Source organism: Callorhinus ursinus, unplaced genomic scaffold (genome assembly GCF_003265705.2).
Source record: "Callorhinus ursinus isolate GAN/ISIS: 27379988/994484 unplaced genomic scaffold, GSC_fseal_2.0 scaffold10, whole genome shotgun sequence".
NCBI classification, from domain to species: Eukaryota; Metazoa; Chordata; class Mammalia; order Carnivora; family Otariidae; genus Callorhinus; species Callorhinus ursinus.
In genome coordinates this window covers 59,011,417-59,035,915 of record NW_027397072.1, presented here as the reverse complement: position 1 = coordinate 59,035,915, position 24,499 = coordinate 59,011,417, and the positions used below count along the sequence as shown (strand labels likewise).

Sequence of the window (24,499 nt, the reverse complement as noted above, 5' to 3'; positions counted from 1 at the left end):
TTACAAAGCTGTAGGAATCAAAACAGTATGGTACTGGCACAAAAACAGACACGTAGATCAGTGGAACAGAATAGAAAACCCAAAAATAAACACACAATTTTATGGTCAGTTAATCCTTGACAAAGGGCAGGACATGCAATGGGAAAAAGACAGTCTCTTCAACAAATGGTATTGGGAAAACTGGACAGCAACCTGCAAAAGAGTGGAACTGGACCACTTTCTTATACCATACACAAAAATAAACTCAGAATGGGAAACCTGAAACCATAAAAGTCCTAGAAAGAGAGCACAGGCTGTAAAATATCTGACTTTGGCCTTAGCAACATCTTTCTAGACATGTCTCCTGAGACAAGGGAAACAAAAGCAAAAATAAACTATTTGGACTACATCAAAATAAGCTTCTGCACAGCAAAAGACAACCTACTGAATAGGAGAGGATACTTGCAAATGACATATCTGAAAAAGGGTTAATATCCAAAATACATAAAGAACTGATACAATTCAACACCAAAAAAACCCAGTTAAAAAATGGGTAGAAGACATGAACAGACATTTCTCCAAAGAAGACATCCAGATGGCCAATAGACATGAAAAGATGCTTAATATCATTCATCTTAAGGGAAATGCAAATCAAAACCACAATGAGATATCACCTCTTCTGTCAGAATGGCTAAAATCAAAAATAAAAGAAACAACAGTGTTGGTGAGGATGTGCAGAAAAAGGAACCCTTATGCACTGTTGGTGGGAAGGAAAACTAGTGCAGCCATTGTGGAAAACAGATGGCGTTTCCTCAAAAAATTAAAAACAAAACTACCATATGATCCAGTAATTCCACTACTGGGTATTTACCCAAAAAAGAAAAAATACTAATTCAAGATGGTAGATGTAACCCTATGTTTATTGCAGCATTATTTACAATAGCCAAATTATGGAAGCAGCCCATGTGTCCATCAAATGATGAATGGGTAGAGAAGATGTAGTGTGTGTGTCTTTGTGTAATAGAATATTAGGCATAAAAAGAATGAAATCTTGTAATTTACAACAACATGTATGGATCTAGAGGGTATAATGCTAAGTGAAATAAGTCAGAGAAATACAAATACTATATGACTTCACTCATATGTGGGATTTAAGAAATAAATGAATGGACAAAGAAAAAAAAAAGACAAACCAAAAACCAGACTTTTAAGTATAGAGAACAAACTGATCATTACCGGAGGGGAAGTTGGTGGGGGGGATGGGTGAAAAAGGTGAAGGGGATTAATAGGACACTTATCTTGATGAACACTGAGTAGTGTACAGAATTGTTGAATCCCTATATTTTACACCTGAAACCAATATAATACTGTATGTTAACCAACTGGAATTAAAAAAAAAAAACTACATAGATGTGAGGCTGAACCAGTTACCAACAACAAAAAAATTCTCTCCTTCAACTTTAGACAATTTAATTATAATGTGTATTGGAGTGGTTCTCCAAGAGTAGGGAAGTTTTTAGCTTTTATCTCTTCAAATAAGTTTTCTACCCCTTTCTGTCTCTTCTCGTTCTGGGGCCAGTATAATATGAATGTTGGTCCACTTGATGTTCTCCTATAAGCACCTTAAGTTTTCTGCTCTTTTTTTTTTCTTTTTGTTGCTCTGATTAGATGAATTCTGTTGACCTGTCTTTGAGTTTGCTGATCCTTTCTTATTCATCATCGGCTGCTGAATTCCTCTATTGTATTTTTCAGTTCTGTTATCATATTTATCAGTTCTGTGATTTCTCTTGGGCACTTTCTTATATTTTCTCTTTGTTAAAATTCTTAACTTTGTTCATGCATTTTTCTCCCAAGATTGGTAAGCATCTTTCTGTCATTTTGAACTTTCAATCAGGCAAATCACTTGTTTCATTAAAATCTTTTTCTGAGGTTTCATTTTGTTCTTTCATTCGGAACATATTCCTCTCTTTCTTCATTTCCTTGACTCTATGTGTTAGTTTCTATGCATTAGATAAAACAGCTATTTCTCCCTGTATTGAAGGAGCAGCCTCATATAGGAATGATCTTCACCTTTCAACCTCTCAAACCTTTGTGCCTGTCCAAGCAGCCTACTTTATTCTTGGTGGCTGTGAGTAGTTGAGGGTTTGCCAAAACTTGTCAGTGACCCAAAGGAGAATATCTTGGTTGGCCTCATAGATTCAGACTGATTGGAAACCAGACCCTCAGGCAGCAGCTTTTAAAGTATGCAAACATACCTCTTTCAGGGGAAGACTGGGAATGTTTTTGTCTTTCCCTCTACACTGAATCCTGAGGTGGTAGCCTGTGAAAGCAGGTCCCACTGGCCACCAGAGTCAGGATATCAAGGGTTTTGTCCCCTGGGCAGCAGACAAAAGTTGTGGCACAGGACATGTAAACAAGCTCCTTTCTCAGAAACACCAGCAACCTGGAGTGAGGCAGAGGGAGTGCAGGAAGATCCCGCCCACCCTCTGAGAGGTCTGGAGAGGATACAGTTGGTTCTTAGATGTGTATTTAATTAAAAGCCTGTCACTCAGAGTGCAGCCAAGAAGATACACTAATAGACCTCTCACAGAAAGACTGGGCATTTCAGTTGGCTGCCTCTCTGTTGTGCATTGGGGTAGCTGGTTAAGAACTCTTTCTCCATTTGTTGTAGTCATTTTGGATGTAAGCCTTGCTGGCCACCAGAGGTAGGTGATCAAAGGGTATCCCCAGGGTGGCAGCTACAAAAACTGGGATGCCAAACAAGTGCGTAGTTCACTTCCAGGAGGTATTGGCAACCTGGAACGAGGCAAAAGAACACATAGATGGTTCCTCCCAGTTTCCATCTTTGGAGAGTATTTCCATAGAAACCTAGATGTGTGTTAAATTAGATGCCTGTCCCTCAGGTTGAAGCTTTAGGCCTATTTCCCAGAAAGACTAGATGATTTTCAGTTGGCACCTCTGTGCTGGGCCCCTTTAAGAACTCTTTCTGCATTTGCTTCAGTGTTGTGGTCTCATGGATGCAAGCCGAATTTGCTGTGTTAAGCCTCATGTCTCAAGTGTTGGTCGTTGTCATTGTCCTCTTTTTACATTTTGCATTTTATTTACTTTTTGCTACTTGATTCAAAGTTACTGGTTTACAGACAGATATGTATTCTAGAATAAAAAAATTTTTTTGCCACTTTGTATACTACTAATATCCACCTGACTCTAGCCTGTAAGACCCTTTAGTTTCATCATCTTACACCTACCCCCTGGAAGAAGTAGTAAAGTACATCATTGTGCAGTATTATATATTAATATATGTTGATCTCTCTGTGTCAGACCCTGTATAAAGACAGGTATGATGCAATGGGATTTACTTAACGTCCTTGAGCCATAGTGTTTTCCTCTATATAATGGCAATAATTATTTAGAACCCTCAGGGTTAGAATGAGGACTTAGGAAGAGTTCCTTGTGAGCCGCAAATTGCTGTATAAATGTTGGATTAATGTCATTTTCTTTCCTGCCTTACTTTCCCTTCATTTAACAAACTCGTGTCTTTTATTTTTTTTAAAAGGCCAAGGTCCTGAAGATTTTTTTTTAAATTGAAGTATAATTCACTTACAGTATTTTAGTAGTTTCAGGTATATATCATTGTGATTTGATATTTTTTATATTATGAAATTAACCCTATGGTAAGTCTAGTTACCATCTGTCACCATACAAAGTTATTACAATATTATTGACTATATTCCCTGTGCTGTATATTATATCCCCATGACTTACTTATTTTATAACTAGAAGTTTATACCTCTTAGTCCCCTTTACCTATTTTGCCTGCCCCCCAAACCCTCCCCACTCTAGTAACCATCAGTTTGTTTCCTACATCTATGAGTCTGTTTTTTAGATTCCACATGTAAGTGAAATCATATGGTATTTGCATTTCTGTTTCACTTATTTCACTTAGCATAAAACCCTCTAGGTCCATCCATGTTGTCACAAATGGCAAGATGAGTTATATTTCATTGTGTGTGTGTGTGTGTGTGTGTGTGCCTGTGTGTGTGTATATCTCACTTTATCCATTCACCTATTGATAGACACTTAAGTTGTTTCTATAACTGGCTATTGTAAATAATGCTGCAATGAACATAGGATGCATATATCCCTTTGAATTGGTGTTTTTGTTTTCTTTGGATAAATATCCCAAAGTGGAATTGCTGGATCATGTGGTAGTTCTTTTTAATTTTTTGAGGACCCTCCATACTGTTTTCCATAGAAGCTACACCAATTCACATTCCTACCAACAGTGTACAAGGGCTCCCTTTTGTCTACATCCTTATCAACACTTGTTATTTTTTGTATTTTTGACAATAACCAACTTGACAGGTGTGGGGTGATACTTCATTGTGGTTTTAATTACATTTCCCTGATGATTAATGATGTTAAGTACATCTTCATGTCTTTTTTAGAAAAATGTCTATTCAAGTCCTCTGCCCATTTTTTACTTGGGTAATTTGTCAGGTTCAGGTCTTAAAAGTTGGGGTACCACATGTGGGGTTCAAACACTCTGCTTTTCAGGGAGAAACTTAGAATTGAAAGTTCCCTCCTGATTGTGGATTGCCAAACTATGGGTGGAGATTGTGGTCAGATTGTGGTAATATTGTGTCCCAGGCTCTCCTATCTGTTTCATTGTGGGGTTTATTTGTCTGCCCAATGTGTAGGAGTCACTGAGCTTTTTTGAGTTTACTTCAGAGGAAAAGTTTTCCATATGTAGATGTAGATTTGGTGTGTCTATGGGTGGGGGGGATGAGGTGAGTTCAAGAACCTCCTACATCACCATCTTGAACCAGACCTTCTAGGATATTACTTTTTAAACTTTATATTAATTTTTGTGTTTATTTTACAAACATACTGATCCATTTTGGATTGGAAATTATTTAAAAAGGGAAAGAAACAAAACTGATCTTTCTCCACATACAGTTTCATTAATGTATGATTTCTATAAAGAAAGAAGGGAAGAAGCATGAAAAGTTTCTATTTTTACCTTTACTGTACTTTCCCCCCTCACTCTTGGGCTGATTTCCACTTTTTTTTTAACCCTTCAAATTTCAGTAAAGACCTTAACTTAGACAACATGGTCATTCATTGGGTTTTTGTTTTTACTTTTTGGTGTATCAGTTTATTTTATTTATTTATTTATTTAAAATTTATTTATTTGACAGAGAGAGACACAGCAAGGGAGGGAACACAAGTAGGGGGAATGGGGGAGGGAGAAGCAGGCTTCCTGCAGAGCAGGGAGCCCGATGCGGGGCTCAATCCCAGGACCCTGGGATCATGACCTGAGCTGAAGGCAGACGCTTAATGACTGGGCCACCCAGGTGCCCCTGGTGTATCAGTTTAGTTTATAGCTTCCTAATCAGCCTCATCTCTATAGTATTACTGCCTGTTATTTTGCATTAGTAAATATCACCTTTATAAAGGTTTTGTACTGTGTAAATAGACTTGGCTAAGCAGGACCCATGGACAGTTAAGTTTGTAAGTCCATTTGGGCCCACATTTTTGTCATGGTACCTGGTTGTTTGGTGAAACATTATTGTGGGTGTTTCTATGAATGTGTTTTGCATGAGTTTTCAAGTTAAGTTGATATACTGAGTAAAGCAGATTGTCCTTCCTAATGTACCCTCCCCAGAAAAGCCTGAATGCCTGAATAAAACAAAAGACTGACTCTTTCTTGAGTGAGAGGGAACCTCTGCTTGTCTGTCTTTGAGCTGGGACATTGGTTGTTATCTGTCTCTGGGCTTGAACTGAAACATCAGCTCTTCCTGGATTTTGAGCTTTTGTCTTCAGATTAGAATTAGACCATCAGCTCTCCTGGGTTTCCAGCTTGCTGACTTCAGATCTTGGGACTTGTCAGTCTCTATAATCACATGAGCCAATTCCTTATATTAAATACACACACAAACACACACCCCCCCTGTTGGTTCTTGTTTCTGTGGAGAACCCTAATACAAGCCATGTTCATTAATTTGTTCTTACTGCATTCATCCTTTGGTACTTACGTGTGGCAGTTCACACATAGTAAGACACAAAGAGAAGACCTGATGTGTCATGTAGCCACCTGTTTAGAATTTTTAACTTAATTGAATACTATTTCTAAAGTAGTTATTAGAAATGACTAAGATATAAATAGGGCAAAAGAGGATTCAGTGGGCTAGAGAACAAGGAAGGAAAAGATAAGAGTATTTCAAGGAAGGAATAGTCAATAATATAGAATGCTACCAGTGGTCATGTGGAGGAGCTCTGGAGAAAGATCATTAGAATTTGTCAGTAGGAAATGATTAATCATTTTCAAGTATTTTTAGAAGCATTGGGTAGAAGGTGTCATACACACATTGTCTTGCTTGATGAAGAAACAGTTAAAATGTGTAGTAGTAAATAAGGTTGGATAGAGATGACATGGACAGATTATACAAGGTCTAAATGGTTTAAGGTCACCCTAATGTCAGTTTGGAGAATGCCTCAAAGCCTTCTACCAAAGTTTTTGCCTATGAACACATTATAGGCAGGGATTATGTCTTTTAACTCTATTTCCAATGCATAACATAGTTTCTGGAACATACTAGGCACTTAATAAATATTTGTTGAATGCCAGATAAAAGATTGTAAAAAGTCATATTAAATCTTTTAACATAATTTCTCTCAAAATTAACCTTTTTGTGTTCTTACTATCAGTATTTTCTTTTTTTTTCCTTTAAAGATTTTATTTATTTGACAGAGAGAGACACAGCGAGAGAGGGAACACAAGCAGGGGGAGTGGGGGAAGGAGAAGCAGGCTTCCCGCGGAGCAGGGAGACCAATGCGGGGCTCGATCCCAGGACCCTGGGATCATGACCTGAGCTGAAGGCAGACGCTTAACAACTGAGCCACCCAGGTACACCACTACCAGTATTTTCACATAGACCTACTACTAAATTATTATAATAAGCTTTCTAGGTAGGTTTTCCTTTTGTCATTTCTCATTTCAGCCAACTTGAGATGAGGCTGTCAGATTGTTTTTATACCATGCTTTTGAGTATATCACTGTCCTGCTTGACAACTTTATTTTTTAAATTATTTTATTATTGTTTTTTTCTGCTTGACAACTTTAAAAGCCATATAAATACCTACTGAAATAAATGTAAACTCTTCAGCCTTACACCAAAGCCTACCCAAAATCTGGCCCGTAACCTGGGTTTCAGTCCTTATCTTCCACTGCTCCTTTACACTTTAGCATCATTAAGTTTAGAAAACATATAAAGCCATGATCTGCTAGCCAAATACAATGACTGTCCCTGTCAAAATGGCAGAATCTCACAACCATATTGGTTATTCCAAAATAAGTCAAGTTCTTCAGTTACATTTCTTTAATACCATGAAGGAAACTATATTAACCAGAGTGATACAAAAAGCTGTAGATGTTTAAATGTATACAACATGATGGGTTTGGAGATAAGCATACACCTATGAAACCATCATTATTATAACTGCCATAAACTTACCCATCACTTTCAAAAGTTTCCTCCCATAGCCCCTTTGTTGTTTCTCCTTTTTTCCTTTGTGGTGAGAGCACTTAGTATAAGATCTACTCTTTTAGCAAATTTTATTTTATTATTTATTTATTTATTTATTTATTTATTTATTTATTTATTTTTAAGATTTTATTTATTTGACAGAGAGAGACAGTGAGAGAGGGAACACAAGCAGGGGGAGTGGGAGAGGGAGAAGCAGGCTTCCTGCCGAGCAGGGAGCCCGATGCGGGTTCGATCCCAGGACCCTGAGATCATGACCTGAGCCGAAGGCAGTCGCTTAACCAACTGAGCCACCCAGGGACCCCTCTTTTAGCAAATTTTAAAATATGTAATACAGTATTATTCATCATAGGTCCTGTATCTCCAGAACTTGTTTTGCGTAACTGAAATTTTGTACTCTTTGACCAACACTTCCGCATTTCCTCCTTTCCCCAGGCCCCTGGCAACCATCATTCTACTCACTGCTTCTATATGTTTGACTGTTTTGGATTCCATATATAAGTGAGATCTAAGATTTGTCTTTCTGTGTCTGGCTTATTTTACCTAGCATCCTGTCCTTCAGGCCAGTCCACGTTGTAGCAGATGGCAGGATTTCCTTTTTTAAGACTGAATAATATTCTAGTGTATGCCATGAGTTGTAGTTATTTATAAATTTTGAGTATTAACCCCTTATCTGATATTTGGTCTGCAAATATTTTCTCCCATTCTGTAGGTTGCCTTTTTATTTTGTTGAGGATTTCTTTCACTGTGAAGAAGCCTTTTACTTTGATCTATTGTCTATACCCACTTGTCTATTTTTGCTTTTGTTGCCTGTGTTTTTGTTGTCCTATCCAAGAGACCACTGTCTAGTCCAATGTCTGGCAGCTTTTCCCCTAGATTTTCTTTTAAGACTTTATTGTTCCAGGTTTTAAGTTTAGGTCTTTAATCCATTTTGAGTTGATTTTTTAGAAACGATTTTATTTATTTATTTGAGAGAGAGAGAGAGAGACAACATGAGCTGGATGGAAGAAGGCATAGGGAGAGGAAGAAGCAGACTCCCTGCTGAGCAGTGAGACTGATACGGGGCTCAATCCCAGGACCCTGGTGGCATGACCTGAGCTGAAGGCAGACACTTAACTGACTGAGCCCCCCAGGCGCCCCTGAGTTGATTTTTAAAATATGGGGTGAGATAAGGGTCTGGTTTCATTTGTTTACATGTAAATTTCTAATTTTTCCACCAGCATCTGTGGAAGAGACTGTCTTTTCCCATCCATATTCATGGCATCCTTGTTGAAGACCAGTTTTCCTTATATATGGACTTAGTTCTGGACTCTCTATTCTGTTTTATTAGTTTGTATTTGTTTTTATGCCAGTACCATACTGTTTTGATTATAACTTTGTAATATGTTTTAAAATTGGGCAGTGTGATACCTCCAGCCTTCTTCTTCTTGATCAATATTGCTTTGGTTATTTGGGGTCTGTTGTAGTTCCAAATGAATTTTCTATTCTATTTCTGTAAAAAATGCCATTGGGATTTTAAAAAATATTTTATTTATTTATTTGAGAAAGAGACTGAGCACAAGCAGGGGGAGAGGCAGGGAGAGGGACAAGCAGACTCCCTGCTGAGTGGGGAGCCTGACACGGGGCTTGATCCCAGGATCCCAAGATCATGACCTCAGCCAAAGTTAGACGCTTAACTGACTGAGCCACCCAGGCACCCCACCACAGGGATTTTGATAAGGGATTGCACTGAATGTACAAACTGCTTTGGGAAGTGTGGACTTTTTAACAATACTAAGTCTTCTAGTCCGTGAACATGAGATGTCCTTCCATTTATTCGTTTCTTTTCAAATTTCTTTCATCAGTGTTTTGTAGTTTTCAGTATATTTTACCTCCCTGGTTAAATTTATACTTAAGTATTTCATTCTTTTTGATATTATTGTAAGTGGAACTGTTTTTTTAAATTTCCTTTTGATAGGTGTTTAGTATATAGAAATGCAGTTGATTTTTGTATGTTGATTTTGTATACTGTGTCTTAACTGAATTCATGTATTCTAACAGTGCTTTTTGTGGAGGCTTGAAGGTTTTCTACATTTAAGAATATGTTACCTGCATTATATGTTAAAAAAAAAAAAAGCAGGAAGGGAAGAATGAAGGGGGGAAATCGGAGGGGGAGACGAACCATGAGAGACTATGGACTCTGAGAAACAAACTGAGGGTTCTAGAGGGGAGGGGGGTGGGGGGATGGGTTAGCCTGGTGATGGGTATTAAAGAGGGCATGTACTGCATGGAGCACTGGGTGTTATATGCAAACAATGAATCATGGAACACTACATCAAAAACTAATGATGTATGGTGATTAACATAACATAATAAAAAAAAGAAAAGAATATGTTATCTGCAAACAGTTTTACTTCTTCCTTTCCAATTTGGGTGGTTTTATTTATTTTTTGTTTTGTTTTTAATTGTTCGGCCTCATACTTTCTGTACTATATTGGAGAGGGGAAAGTAGACATCCTTGTTTCAGAAGTTAAATGGGATGCTTTCAGCTTTTCACTGTTGAGTATTGATGTTCACTGTGGCCTTTTCATAAATGGCCATTATTTTGTTGAAGTGTGTCTTATATTCTTATTTATTGAGAGTTTTTTTCTTTTTTATCATTAGAAGGTGTTGTATTTTGTCAAATGCTTTTCCTGTGTATATTGAGATGATCCTGTGAGTTTTATCCTTTGTTATGTTACTGTGGTATGTCACATTCATGGATATTTGTATGTTGAACCATCCTTGCATGCCAGGGATAAATCATACGTGGTTAATATATGGCTCTTTTGATGTGCTGTTGAACTGAGTTGGCTGGTATTTTGTTGCGAATTTTTGCAACTATGTTTGCCAAAAATACCTGTAGTTTTCTTTTTTTCCTGATGTCTTTGTCTGGCTTTGGTATCGGGGTGATGTTGGTCTCCTACAATAAGTGTAAGTGATCCCTCTTCTTTGACTTTTTAGAAGAGTTTGAGGAGGATTGGTGTTAATTTTTTTAATGTTTGGTGGAATTCATCTGTGAATCCATCTGGTCCTGGCTTTTCTTTGTTGGAAGGTTTTTAATTACTCCTTCAGTTTCTCTTTGTTACTGGTCTGTTCAGACTTTGTATTTCTTCTAGATTCATTCTTGGTGGGTATTATGTTCCCAGGAATTTTTCCATTGCCTGTAGGTTTTTCAACTTATTGGTATATAATTGTTAATAATAGTCCTTTATATGTCTGTGGTCTCAGTTGTATTGTCTCCTCTTTCATTTCTGTTATTATCTGAGTCCTCCCTCTTTATTTCTTAGTCTAGGTAAGGGTTTGGTGACTTTATCTTTTACAAAAAACAATTCTTAATTTCATTGATTATTAAAAACTGTCTTCCTTTTTCTATTTCTACTCTAATCTTTATTATTTCTTCATTCTGCTAACTCTGTGATTAGCTTGTTCTTTTCTAGTTCCTTGTGGTATAAAGTTATGTTGTTTGAGATTTTTTAAAAATAAAAAGTTTATGGCTATAAATTTTCCTGTTAGTACTATTTTTGCTACCTCCCATAAGTTTAGTATGTTGTGTGTTCATTTTTGTTTGTTTAGAGATATTTTCTTATTTCCCTTTCAATTTCTTATTTGACCCAGTAGTTATGTTTTTAAAATTTCGAACATTTCTGAATTTTCTCATTTTCATTTTATTATTCATTTCTAATTTAATTCCATAATGGTCAGAAAAGATGTTTCAAATGATTCCAGTCTTTTTAAATGTATTAAGACCTGTTTTGTGACCTAGCATGTGATCTATCCTGGAGAATGTTCCAGGTGCACTTGAGAAGAATGAGTATTCTGTTTTGGGGTGGAATGTTCTGTGTGTTTTTAGTTTCCATTTGGTCTATAGTGTCATTCAGTTCTGCTGTTTTCTTACTGAATTTTTTGTGTGTGGATGATCTATCCATTATAAAGGCAGGGGTATTAAAGTATACTACTATTGTATTGTTATCTATTTCTTCAGGTCTGTGTTTGCTTTATATATTAATATATATTGATAGGTTTATATTTGATGTTGGGTGTGTATTTATAATTATTACATCTTCCTGGTAAACTGACCCTTTTATCATTATATAATGTTGACTATATCTTTTCCAAAAATCAATTCTTAATTTGTCTTGTGATAGTTTCTGAATTAAAGTATATCTTGTCTACTATAGTGACTTCTGCTCTCTTTTGGTTACAGTTTGCATGGATATCTTTCTCCACCCTTTCACTTTTTAGGCTCTCTATGTCCTTAAATCTAAAGTGAGTCTCAGGCTACCTGGCTGGTTCAGTCAGAGGAGCTTGCAACTCTTTATCTTGGAGTCATGGGTTCGAGCCCCACATTGGGTGTAGAGATTTCTTAAATAAATAAAAAAAATAAAGTGAGTCTCTTGTCAACAGCATATAGTTGAGACTTGTTTTTTTTTAATCCATTCAGCCACTCTATCTTTTGATTGAGGAGTTTATTCTATTTACATTTAAAGTAATTACTATGATAGGAAAGGACTTATTATTGCCATTTTATTAACTGTTTTCTGCCCATTTTGTTCTGATCATGTTCCTTCTCACTTGCCTTTCTTTATTTGATGATTTTGTAGTAGCAATAATAGTAGTATTCTTAGATTCTTTTCTCTTTATCTTTGATGTATCTGTCATGCTTTTTGCTTTTGTAGTACTGCAGGACTTACATCAAACATTTTGTAGTTAAGGCCATCTGTTTTAAGCTAATAACAACTTAATTTCAGTTATGTACAGAATGTGTACACTTTCCTTCTAATCTCACACAAACTTTGAGTTGATTCCAGATTCTACTTCTTTTTAACAATTTTTTTAAAAGATTTTATTTATTTATTTGTCAGAGAGAGCACACACAAGCAGGGGGAGCAGCAAACAGAAGGGAGAAGCAGGCTCCCTGCTGAGGAAGGGGTACAGTATGGGACCCGATCCCAGGACCCTGGGATCATGACCTGAGCCAAAGGCAGATGCTTAACCAACTGAGCCACCCAGGCATCCCAAGATTTTACTTATTTCTATATTGTGTTTCATTTCAGTGGTTATAATTATTCTTAGTACGTTTATCTTAATTTTGTATATTAGTGTTAAAAGTGATTTACTTGCCACCATTACAGTATTTCCTTTAACAGCAACAGTGGTATTTTCATATGCTTTCATGTTACTGTTTAGCTTTTTTGTTTGATTCAACATGAATTCTCTTTAGTACTTATTGTAAGGCAGAACTAGCATAATATACTTCCTCAGGTTATGTTTGTCTGGGGAAACTCTTTCTTTTATTCTTTTTTTTTAAGTTTTTTTAATGTTTTTTTTTGTTTTGTTTTTTCTTTTTAGTATTTAGTTTTCATTTAAATGCTAGTCAGTTAAGATATCGTGTAAAATTTGTTTCAGGAGTAGAATTTATTGATTCATCACTTACACATAACACCCAGTGCTCATCACAAGTGCCCTCTTTAATACCCATCACCTATTAAATTCATCCTGCTGCCCACTTCCCCTCCAGCAACCCTGTGTTTGTTCTCTGTTGTTAAGAGTCTGTTTCTGGGGTGCCTCTCTTTTTTACCCCCACTATGTTCAATTGTTTTATTTCTTATATTCCACATATGAATGAAATAATATGGTATTTGTCTTTGAATGACTTATTTTGCTTAATGTAATACACTCTAGCTCCATCCACATCATGCAAATGGCAAGATTTCTTTCTTTCCTTTTGATGACTGAGTAATATTCCATTGTGTGTGTGTGTGTGTGTGTGTGTGTGTGTGTGTGTGTGTGTGTGTATACCACCTCTTCTTTATCCATTCATCAGCTGATGGACATTTGGGCTCTTTCCATAGTTTGGCTGTTGTTGATAATACTGCTGTAAACATCAGGATTGATGTGCTCCTTCAAATCTTTATTTTTGTATCCTTTGGGTAAATACCTAGCAGTGCAATTGCGAGGTCATTGGGTAGTTCTATTTTTTACTTTTTGAGAAACCTCTATACTGTTTTCCAGAGTGGCTACACTGGTTTGCATTCCCACCAACAGTGTAAGAGTGTTCCCCTTCCTCTTCATTCTCACCAACATCTGTTGTTTTCTGCGTTGTTAATTTTAGCCATGAAGTGGTATCTCATCATGGTTTTGATTTGTATTTCTCTGATGATGAGTGATGTTGAGCATCTTTTGATATGTCGGTTAGCCATCTGTATGTCTTCTTCGGAAAAATGTCTATTTATGTCTTCTGCCCATTTCTTAACTGTATTATTTGGTTTTTGGGTGTTGAGTTGGTAAGTTCTTTATAGATTTCAGACACTAACCCTTTATCAAATGTCATTTGCAAATATCTTCTCCCATTCTGTAAGTTGTCTTTTAGTTTTGCTGACTGTTGCTTTCTTTGAAGGCAAGCTTTTTATCTTGATGAAGTCCCAATTGTTCAGTTTTGCTTTTGTTTCCCTTGCCTCCAGAGATGTGTCTAACAAGAAGTTGCCATGGCCAAGGTCAAAGAGGTTGCTGCCTATGTTCTCCTCTAGGATTTTAATAGTTTCCTGTCTCACATTTAGGTCTTTTGTCCATGTTGAGTTTGTTTTTGTGTATGGTGTAAGTAAGTGGCCCAGTTTCATTCTTTTGTATATTGTTACCAAGTTTTCCCAACACCATTTGTTGAAGACTTTTTCCCATTGCATAGTCTTTCCTGCTTTGTCGAAGATTAGACTATATAGTTGTGGGTCCATTTCTGGGTTCTTAGTTCTGTTGTATTGATCTATGTGTCTGCTTTTGTGCCAGTATTGTACTGTCTTGATGACCACAGCTTTGTAATATAGCTGGAGGTCTAGAATTGTGATGCCTTCAGCTTTTTCTTTTTCAAGACTGCTTTGGCTATTAGGGGTCTTGCCTCATTGAGGTTAATATTACCTAAATTCTATACAAATTTTAGAATTGTTTTAGTTCTGTGAAAAATGCTGGTAGTATTTTGATAGAGATCACATTATATGCGTAGATTGCTTTGGGTGGTATAGACATTTAAACAATATTTGTTCTTCCAGTCCATGAGCATGGAATGTTTTTCCATTTCTCTGTGCCTCTTCAATTTCTTTCATCAATGTTGTATAGTTTTCAGAGTACAGATCTTCTAACTCCTTGGTTAGGTTTTTTCTTAGGTATCTTCTGGTTTTTGGTGCAATTGTAAATGGGATCGATTCCTTTATTTCTCTTTCTGCTGCTTCATTATTTGTGTATTGAAAGGCAACAGATTTCTGTAGGTTGATTTTGTATCCTGTGACTTTGCTGAATTTCTAGCAGTTTTTTGGTGGAGTTTTTGGGTTTTCTATATAGAATGTCATGTCATCTGCAAAAAGTGAAATATTGACTTCTTCCTTGATTTGGATACCTTTTATTTTTTTCTGTTGTCTGACTGCTGAGGCTAGGACTTCCAATACTGTGTTAAATAAGTGTTGAGAGTGGACATCCTTGTCTTGTTCCTGACCTTAGAGATAAAGCTCTCAGTTTTTCCTCATTGAGGATAATATTACCTGTGGGTGTTTCATATGTGGCCTTTATGATGTTGAAGTATATTCCCTTTATCCCTACTTTGTTGAGGGCTTTTATCATGAATGAATGTTGTACTTTGTCAAATGCTTTTTCTTGAAATGATCATATGGTTCTTATTCTTTCTTTTATTAATGTGGTGTATCATGTTGATTGATTTGCAAATATTGAACCACGTTTGCAGCCCAAGAAAAATTCCCACTTGATCCTGGTGAATGATTCTTTTAATGTATTGTTTGATTCAATTCTAGTATTTTGTTGAGAACCATCTCCTACTTTCTTTCTTTTTTTTTTTTTTTTTAAGATTTTATCCATTCATTTGACAGAGAGAACACAAGCAAGGGGAGCTGCAGGGGGAGAGGGAGAAGCAGGCCCCCCACTGAGCAGGGAGCCTGAAGTGGGGCTTGATCCCAGGACCCTGGGATCATGACGCGAGCCAAAGGCAGATGCCTGACTGAGCCACCCAGGCGCCCCTCATCTCCTACTTTCATTGATCTGTTCTACCTTTTTTGTTGTTTTTATATCATTTATTTCTGCTCTGATCTTTATTATTTACCTTCTTCTGCTGGCTTTAGGTTTTATTTGCTGTTCCTTTACGAGCTCCTTTAGGTGTAAGGTTAGGTTGTATATTTGAGACTTTTCTTGCTTCTTAAAGGAGGCTGGTATTGCTGTGTGCTTCCCTCTTATGACCACTTGTGCTGCATCCCAAAGGTTTTGGACTGTTGTGACTTCATTTTCATTAGCTTCTATGTATTTCTTCTTTAATTTCCTGCTTAGCCCATTCATTCTTTTTAGAATGTTCTTTACCCTCCGTGAATTTGTGGTCTTTCCAAATTTTTTCTTGTGGTTGACTTCTAGTTTCATAGCATTGTGGTCGGAAAATATGCATGGTACGATCTTGATCTTTTTATACTTTTTGAGGCCTGATTGGTGGACCTAGTATGTGATCTCTTCCAGATAATGCCCCATGTGCACTTGAAAAGAATTTGTATTCTGCTGCTTTAGGATGAAATGTTCTGAATATATCTGTTAAGTTCATCTGGTCCCGTGTGTCTTTCAAAGCTATTGTTTCCTTGTTGATTTTCTGCTTAGATGATCTGTCCATTGATGTAAATGGGGTGTTCAAGTCCTCTACTATTATTGTATTATTATTAGTGAGTTTCTTTGTGTTTGTTATTGTTTTAAATATTTGGGTGCTCCCAGGTTGGGGGCATAAATATTTACAATTGTTAGATCTTCTTGTTGGATAGTCGCCTTTATTAAGATATAGTGCCCTTCATTTCTTGTTTCATTGTTTGGTTTAAAATCTAGTTTGTCTGATATAAATATCACTACCCTGGCTTTCTTCTGACATCCATCAGCATGATAAATATTTTTCCATCATCTCACTTTTAATCTGCAAGTATCTTAATGTCTAAAATGAGTCTCTTGTAGGCAGTATATAATTGGGTCTTGTTTTTTTGTTTTTAATCCATTCTGATACCTTGTGTCTTTTGGTTGGAGCATTTAGTCCATTTACATTCAGAATGCTTATTTTTTTAAGGATTTTATTTATTTGACAGAGAGAGAGGGAGAAAGAGGAGAGAGAGAGACAGTGTGCGCACAAGCAGGGGGAGCAGGAGAGAGAGAAGCAGTATCCCTGCTGAGGAGGGAGCCAGACGCGGGGCTTGGTCCCAGGACCCCATGATCATGACCCGAGCCAAAGGCAGATGCTCAACCTACTGAGCCACCCAGGCTCCCCAGCATGTTTATTGATATATATATATGTACTTAGGGCCATTTTATTAGTTGATTTGTCGGTGTTCCTGGAGATTTTCTGTGTTCCTTTCTAGGCTTTGTTGTTTTTGGTTTTTCTTTCCAGTTAAAGAGTCCCCTTTAACATTTATTGTAGGGCTGGTTTAGTGGTCATGAACTCCTTTAGGTTTGTGTGTCTGGGAAACTATTTAGCTCTCCTTCTGTTCTGAATGAGAGCCTTGATGGATAAAGTATTCTTGGCTGCATATTTTTCGCATTCAGCACATTGAATATATCTTGCTGCTCCCTTCCGGCTTGCCAGGGTCTCTGGAGAGATCTGCTAACCTTATTTGTCTTCCCTTGTAGGTTATGGTTTTCTTTTCCTTGCTGCTTTCAGGATTCTTTCCTTATTTCTGTATTTTGCAGATTTTACTCCAATATGTCTTGATGTGGCCTCCTTTTGTTGATTTTGATGGGAGTTCTCTGTGCCTCCTAGATTTGGATGTCTGTCTCCTACTCCAGATTAGGGAGGTTTTCAGCTATAATTTGCTCAAATAAACCTTCTGCCCATTTTTCCCCCTCTCCTCTTCTGGAACTCCTATGATATGAATGTTGTTACACTTTACAGAGTCATTGAATTCCCTGAGTCTGTATTCATGATCAATATTTTTCTTTCCCTCTTCTTTTTAGCTTTATTATTTTCCATAATTTTGTCTTCTATATCACTTATTCATTCCTCTACTTCTTCTACCCTTGTGGTCATTATATCCAGTCCATTTTGCATCTTGGTTATAGCATTTTTTTTTTTTTTTAATTTTGGCCTGACTAGTTTTTAGGTCTTTTATCTCTGCACTAAGGGACTCTGGTGTTTTCTATGCTTTTCTGAAGCCCCAGCTAGTATCCTTCTGATTGTTGTTTTAAATTCTGGTTCGGGCATATTACTAATATCTGTTTTGATTAGATCTCTGACCATTACCTCTTCTTGTCCTTTCTTTTGGGGTGAATTCCTCCATCTTGGCATTTTTTCTAGGTCTCTGTATTCTGTGTTATGAAAAACTGTTATGTTTCATGCTCCTGAGAGTAATGACTATATTAAGAAGAGGTCCTATCCTGTCCAGGGCCTGGCACTTCAGGAATTGTTTCTGATGTATGCTGCATGCACTCTGCTGTTGTGTTTTGGCTGCTTTTTCCCTCGGGTCAGTTCTCTTCAGAGTTTCTCTTTGCCTGCAGTGGTTAGTGTTTTAACAAGGCGTGTTTTGGTCTGCTTGTTAAAAGAGGCTAGATCCTGTTTCTCCTAGAGCTGAAGCTTTTCAGCACTCTATGGTCAGTAGACTTGATGCGTGCAAGGGGTTTGTGCTTGTCTTTTGGGGGAGAGGCCCACTACTGTTTTGAGTCTCAGGCACACTTGCCCTAGTTCAGAAGCACCTGTAGAGATGCAGAGGTGCGTGGCTTGATGTAAGTGACCCAAGCCTCCACTGTGGGGCACTTTGCTGCTCACTGAAGTTCCTCCATGCTGATGGGGAGGGTGAGGGAGGTGGGGGGGTGTGGAAATGGCATCAGTGGGCTCTCTGGTCCCCAGAGAGTGGAGTGTGCACCCACTGCTGCTCAGGGAGCTCTCATAGAAGAGCAAACAATTTCCCCTCATTTGTCCCTGGCATCCCTCAGATCACTGCCTTCACCCTGTCTGTGTCTGAGATGTCTGCCCTTCCAGTCATTCAGTGCTCCTGTGTTTTATTTCAGACACACTGGCTGGGTTTCAGAACTCCAAATTTTAGGGACCTAGTGCCGTATGGACCCACACTGATCCACTGGAGGAGGGTCTGGTCAAGCTGTGGCTGGTGCCAGTTTGTCCCAGAAGAGCAGTCACACAAATGTGTAGGGGCTTGAAGTTTATGGTGAAGTGCAGCAAAAAGCCAGTGTCCAGATTATATGCCCTCTGTAGGTGTCTGTGCTCATGTGCTAATGAACAGAGAAGCCCAACAGGCTCTTTTGTTCCTGGAGAGGCAGTGCCATTTCTCCCAATACACTCCAAGAAGGAGGAGAACTGTCTCTCCCAGTGCCACCAGGGATCCTCAGAGCACACTGTCCACTGTCTGCTCCTGGGCCTCTGCCCTCCTTCTCCACAGGAGCACCTTCTCCACCAGGCTCTATGTGGAGATGTTGCAGACTTCTAAAACTTTAGTCTCTGAGCTCTGCTGCTTCTAAAAACTTGCAAAAATCAGCCTCTCTCATTTTCCCTATCAGTGGTTTTGGGGAAGTGTTTTTCTTGTGTAATGCCCCAAGTTCTAGTCTCTCTCTCTCTCTCTCTCTCTCTCTTTCTCTCTCCCCCCTCTCTCCCAGATTAGGGCTCTCTCCCCTCCACAGCACCTGTGATTCTTTTCTCCCCCAAATCACATCTCTGCATCTCCTAGTTTCCAGGATGTGACCACTTTTCTCCCTCTAGTTGTGCAGTTTGTTCTCTCAGTTCTCAGATTGATTTCCTGGGTGTTCAGAATGATTTGATATTTATCTAGCCATGCTGGAGGGACAAGGCAAATACAGGGTCCTCATCTTAACTTCTCCTCTTTTATTCTTAAAGTATAGTTTTTCCAGGTAAAGTATTCTTGTTTGGCAATTTTTTTTTCCCTTTCAGCACTTTGAATATATCTACCCACCTTCTTCGGCTTACAAGGTTTCAGCTGAGAAATCCACTGATAGTCTTAGGTGCTATTCCTTGTATAGTCCATTGCATGTGACAAGTCATTTTTCTCTTGCTGCTGTGAAAATTATTTTTGACTTCTGACAATTTAGTTATAATGTGTCACATGGTGATCCCTCTGGGTTGAACATATTTGGGAAATTTTGGGCTTCACAGATTTGGATGTTCTTTTTCCTGTGTAGATTTGAGGTGTTTCAACCATTATTTAAGTTTTTGGCCCCTTTCTCTCTCTCTCCTCCTTCTGAAACTCCTATAATATGTTGGTTCTTTTTGGTGTTGTATTAAGTCCCATGGGCTTTCTTCATTTTTTCATTCTTGTTTGTGGGTCTGAATTTATAATTTCAAATGAATTGTCTTTGAGTTTGTTGATTCTTTCTTCTGCTTAATTCTGCCATTGAAGTCCCAGAAATTTTCAGTTTGATCATTAAATTCTTCATCTCCAGATTTGTTTAATAGTTTTTATTTCTTTATTTTTATTTTTAATTTTTTTGTTTTGTTTTTATTTTCTGAGCTTCTCATTTTGTTCATGTGTTGTTTTTCTGATTTTCTTTAGTTATCTGTGTTCTCTTTTAGCTCATTGAGCTTTTTAATGACAATTTTTAGGAATTCTCTGTTAAGCAGTTCATGGATTTCCATTTCTTTGGCATTGGTCACTGAACGTTTTTAGTTTCCTTTGGTGGTGTCATGTTTGCCTGATTCCTTGTGACTCTATAGCCTTGCACTGGTATCTGTGCAACTAAAGGAGCAGGAACTTCTTCCATTCTTTACAGAGTGCTTTTGGTAGGTGAAGACCTACTCAGCAGGTTCCCAGGAAACAATCCTGCCTCTAGGAGTGCAGTTGAGCAGAACCAGGGTCAGATCATGGGGCTGTTTTCAGGTCTACAGTCAGGTCAATGGTTAGCTACTTTATTACTGGGGGCATCAGTAGGCATAGCTTGTGTTGGTTACCCAGGTGGATAAGCTACTTCTGAGTCCATAGTTGGCAGGCCTGTTACTTGGGACACAGATTGGCATGTCTCCTCCCTGGTCCCTTGGGTGGACAAGACTGACTCTGGGATCACAGTTGAGCAGTTGGAGTTAGTTATGGGGTTGCATCTAGGTCTGCAGTTGGATCTGCAGTCAGTGAGCCTGTTGTTAGGGTCACAGGCAGGTGTTATCCCTACCAGATCCACTGGTAGGCAGGACTGGTAGCACGACAATGGATGTGTGGGGCCAGAACATATACATGGGGTAATAGAGCTGCTCCTGTGTCTGTAGTCAGGCCTTGGGGCAGGGTATGCCTTCTCAAGGAGTCCTCTGTCTTGGGCTCCACTGTGGTGTTGCAACTTCCTACCTGGATTTTGAAGCTTCCATGATGGCACTTTTGTTTGTGGATGGTTGCCAAATTCGTGTTTTTTGGGGGAACGAGGGCTGGAGACCTATTCTGCCATCTTGCTAGTAACCATCAATTAGCTGCTGGCCTTGTTGAATACTATAACTTCACACTTCTTTTCAAATTCAAGGGAAAACAAAATTGGAAAATGCCATTTTTTTTCCCTACAGGGAATCATTAACTTTAAACTACTAATGCCCAAAGCATTGCTTTAAATTGGTTATTCAACTGCTCATCCTTTATAAGAATTGTTCCATTGAAATTTTGATTTTATAGATGAGAACAACTGAAGAGTTGAAGTGATAGTATTTTGGGTCGGAGTTGGGACTGTGTATTGTGTTGGCTTTGTGACACACTTGATAGGCCTCAGTTTATAAAACAATAGCAGTAAAGTAAGTGCTATATGCCTGGCACTATGCAGTACTTCTGAAAAGTTCTTTTTTTCTCCCGTCCACTTCCCTCAGATGCTGAAGTTGCTCTCATCCACTTCCTTCTCTGGGCTATGCAGAAAAAAAAAAAAACAAAAAAACCCCAAAACCCTTCATATAAAGTCTCAACTCCACATGCCTCTCTTGTCTTTCTCTGTATTTTTTCTTTTGTTCCAAATTTTGCATTTCAAAGTCTCAAAGACTTAGTTAAGCAGAAATGACCCATTTTCAGAGAGAAAGGTAAGAAAGTAAATAGGCAAAGCTAAGATTCATCTTTAGGGAATAGTGAAAAGGGGACGTAGTGAGAACATTAAAATATTAACTATTTTTGCTCCTCCACACACAGTCATCTATGTGCTATTTGTGCTTTTTTCTATAATTTCTCATATGATTTCTTCTGCATGTTGAAATTCTTATTTTTGAAGGCCACCTGCTCAGCTGAACATCTTGGCTGGAAGTGATTGCTCTCTTACCTCCTCATGTTTTTTGGGAGTTACCACTTGTAGTATAACTTACTATGTACATTTCTTCCTTACTAAATTAGGCAAGAATCATGCCATTTTTCTCAGTGACCTTCAAAGCCTGGTTTCTCAAAGTATAATCTCCAAGCCAGCAGTATAGACATTACTGAGAGCCTGTTAGAAATTCAGAATCATGGGCTCTGCTCCAGACCTATTCAGTGAGAATCAACATTTTAACAAGATCCCCTAATTTATTTGTATGATCATTAAAATTAAGCCTTTGTTATAATCAGCTGACTTGGTATTTTACATTATATTACCCAAGAACCATCTTATAACACACCAACTAGCAATGCTCAGGGATTTCTTATTTTTATTCATTTACTAGAAGCTCTTCCCAGCTATAACACTGTTATTCTGTTATACTTTAAATACTTTGGGTAATTTGGATACCATTACCTTCTTTATTACAGGTCTTAGGCGTCAAAGATTCGGCACAGGTGTCTTTTTCAAGTTCATTTCTTCCGTCAAGTACTTGTCTGTTGTTTTTTTTAATTGAAAAAGGATTAAAAAGAAAATTATAGGGTTAATATGTTACAGACTTTGAAGTATTAAATACTTTCAAACTTCTGAAGTTTTGAAAATGTAATAAAAAATTTCTTTGGAACCTTTCAGCAATACAATCATTTAAATACCATAAAAACATTGAAAATCGTTTTCAATTTTCCCATCATTAAATAATTTATAGGACATTTTTGGAGAATAATTAAATTCAAATTTAAGATACAAATAAAATGTTTTACATATATGATTTTCAAAAGAAGTAATGGAAACAAAATGTGACACTCTAAACTGCTGGGGTTTAGAAGATTTGAATGTATGGTAAAAATTTCCTATTAAGTAAATTTTATTTTCCTAACTTTAAAAGTAACCTATTACTATAGGAAAATTTAAAAACCACAGGAAAAAAACATTAATATAATACAAATATCCAGAGTTCTCATCTGGATAATTAGCTCCTATACTTACTATTATGCATTTTTAAAAACAAAGCTGAGATAGTATTGTCTTATAATGTTTTTTATAGTTCTCATACGTTTTTTGTTAAATGTTTTTTTAAATTATTATACATTAAAATGAACTTTTAAAGATGTAGATTCTAGGGCTAGCTCAGTTGGAAGAGCATGAGACTCTTGATTTCAGGTTTATGAGTATGAGCCTCACTTTGGGTTTAGAGATGACTTAAAAATAAAAAAAATCTTTAAAAAAAGATGTAGATTCTGGGAATTTAACAGATGTATACATATAGGTTATTGCTGGGGTGCCTGGGTGGCTCAGTCAGTTAAGCAGCCTGTTCTTGATTTCAGCTCAGGTCATGATCTCAGGGTTCTGGGATCGAGCCCTTGTTGGGCTCTGTGCTCAGTAGGGAGTCTGCTTGAGGATTCTCTCTCTCCCTCTGTCCCCTCCCAAATAAATAAACAAATCTTAAAAACAAAACAAACATTTCTGTTACTGCTACCAGTATACAGAATACAAAATAGTCTCAGCATGTCAAAAAAACAAACAAACAAAAACTCCCTCACACTTAACAGTCACACTCTCCCCTACTAGTAATCCCTAGGAACCACTAATTACTCCTCCATAACTATAGTTTTGACTTCAAGAATGTCGTGTAATTGTAATTATAGGTAAAAACTTGTGACTGGGTTCTGTCACGCAGTATAGTGTTCTTGATATTCAGCCAAGATGTTAAATTCAGTAGTTCACTTTTTATTGCTTAGGAGTATTTCACTGTATAGGTGTATCAGTTTGTTTATTCACCTTTTTTTAAAATTTTTTATTGTTATGTTAATCACCATATATTACATAATTTGTTTTGGTGTACTGTTCCATGATTCATTGTTTGTTCATAACACCCAGTGCTCCATGCAGAATGTGCCCTCCTCAATACCCATCACCAGGCTAACCCATCCCCCCACCCTCCTCCCCTCCAGAAACCTCAGTTTGTTTTTCAGAGTCCATCATCTCTCCTGGTTCGTCTCCCCCTCTGACTTACTCCCCTTCATTCTTCCTCTCCTGCTATCTTCTTCTTTTTCTTTTTTCTTAAAATATGTTGCGTTATTTGTTTCAGAAGTACAGATCTGTGATTCAACAGTCTTGCACAATTCACAGTGCTCACCGTAGCACATATCTTCCCCAATGTCCATCACCCAGCCACCCCATCCCTCCCACCCCCCACCACTCCAGCAACCCTCAGTTTGTTCCTGAGATTAAGAATTCCTCATATCAGTGAGGTCATGTGATACATGTCTTTCTCTGATTGACTTATTTCACTCAGCATAACACCCTCCAGTTCCATCCACGTCGTTGCAAATGGCAAGATTTCATTCCTTTTGATGGCTGCATAATATTCCATTGTGTATATATACCACCTCTTCTTTATCCATTCATCTGTCGATGGACATCTTGGCTCTTTCCACAGTTTGGCTATTGTGGACATTGCTGCTATAAACATTGGGGTACATGTACCCCTTCGGGTCCCTACATTTGTATCTTTGGGGTAAATACCCAGAAGTGCAATTGCTGGATCGAATGGTAGCTCTAATTTCAACTGTTTGAGGAACCTCCATACTGTTTTCCAGAGGGGTTGCACCAGCTTGCATTCCCACCAACAGTGTAGGAGGGTTCCCCTTTCTCCACATCCCCGCCAACATCTG

General features: G+C 37.7%; 1 protein-coding gene across 3 annotated transcripts in view; it reads right to left on the bottom strand.

Annotated features, from left to right (window-relative positions):
• WDPCP (WD repeat containing planar cell polarity effector) overlaps positions 1-24,499 on the bottom strand; it is a 447,045-nt gene that overhangs the window by 27,667 nt on the left and 394,879 nt on the right. For all 3 annotated transcript variants that reach the window (XM_073897650.1, XM_073897651.1, XM_073897652.1), the window contains exon 19: positions 22,242-22,321. In XM_073897650.1, coding sequence (XP_073753751.1) covers positions 22,242-22,321 — 80 coding nt within the window. The remainder of the gene's footprint in view (positions 1-22,241; positions 22,322-24,499) is intronic.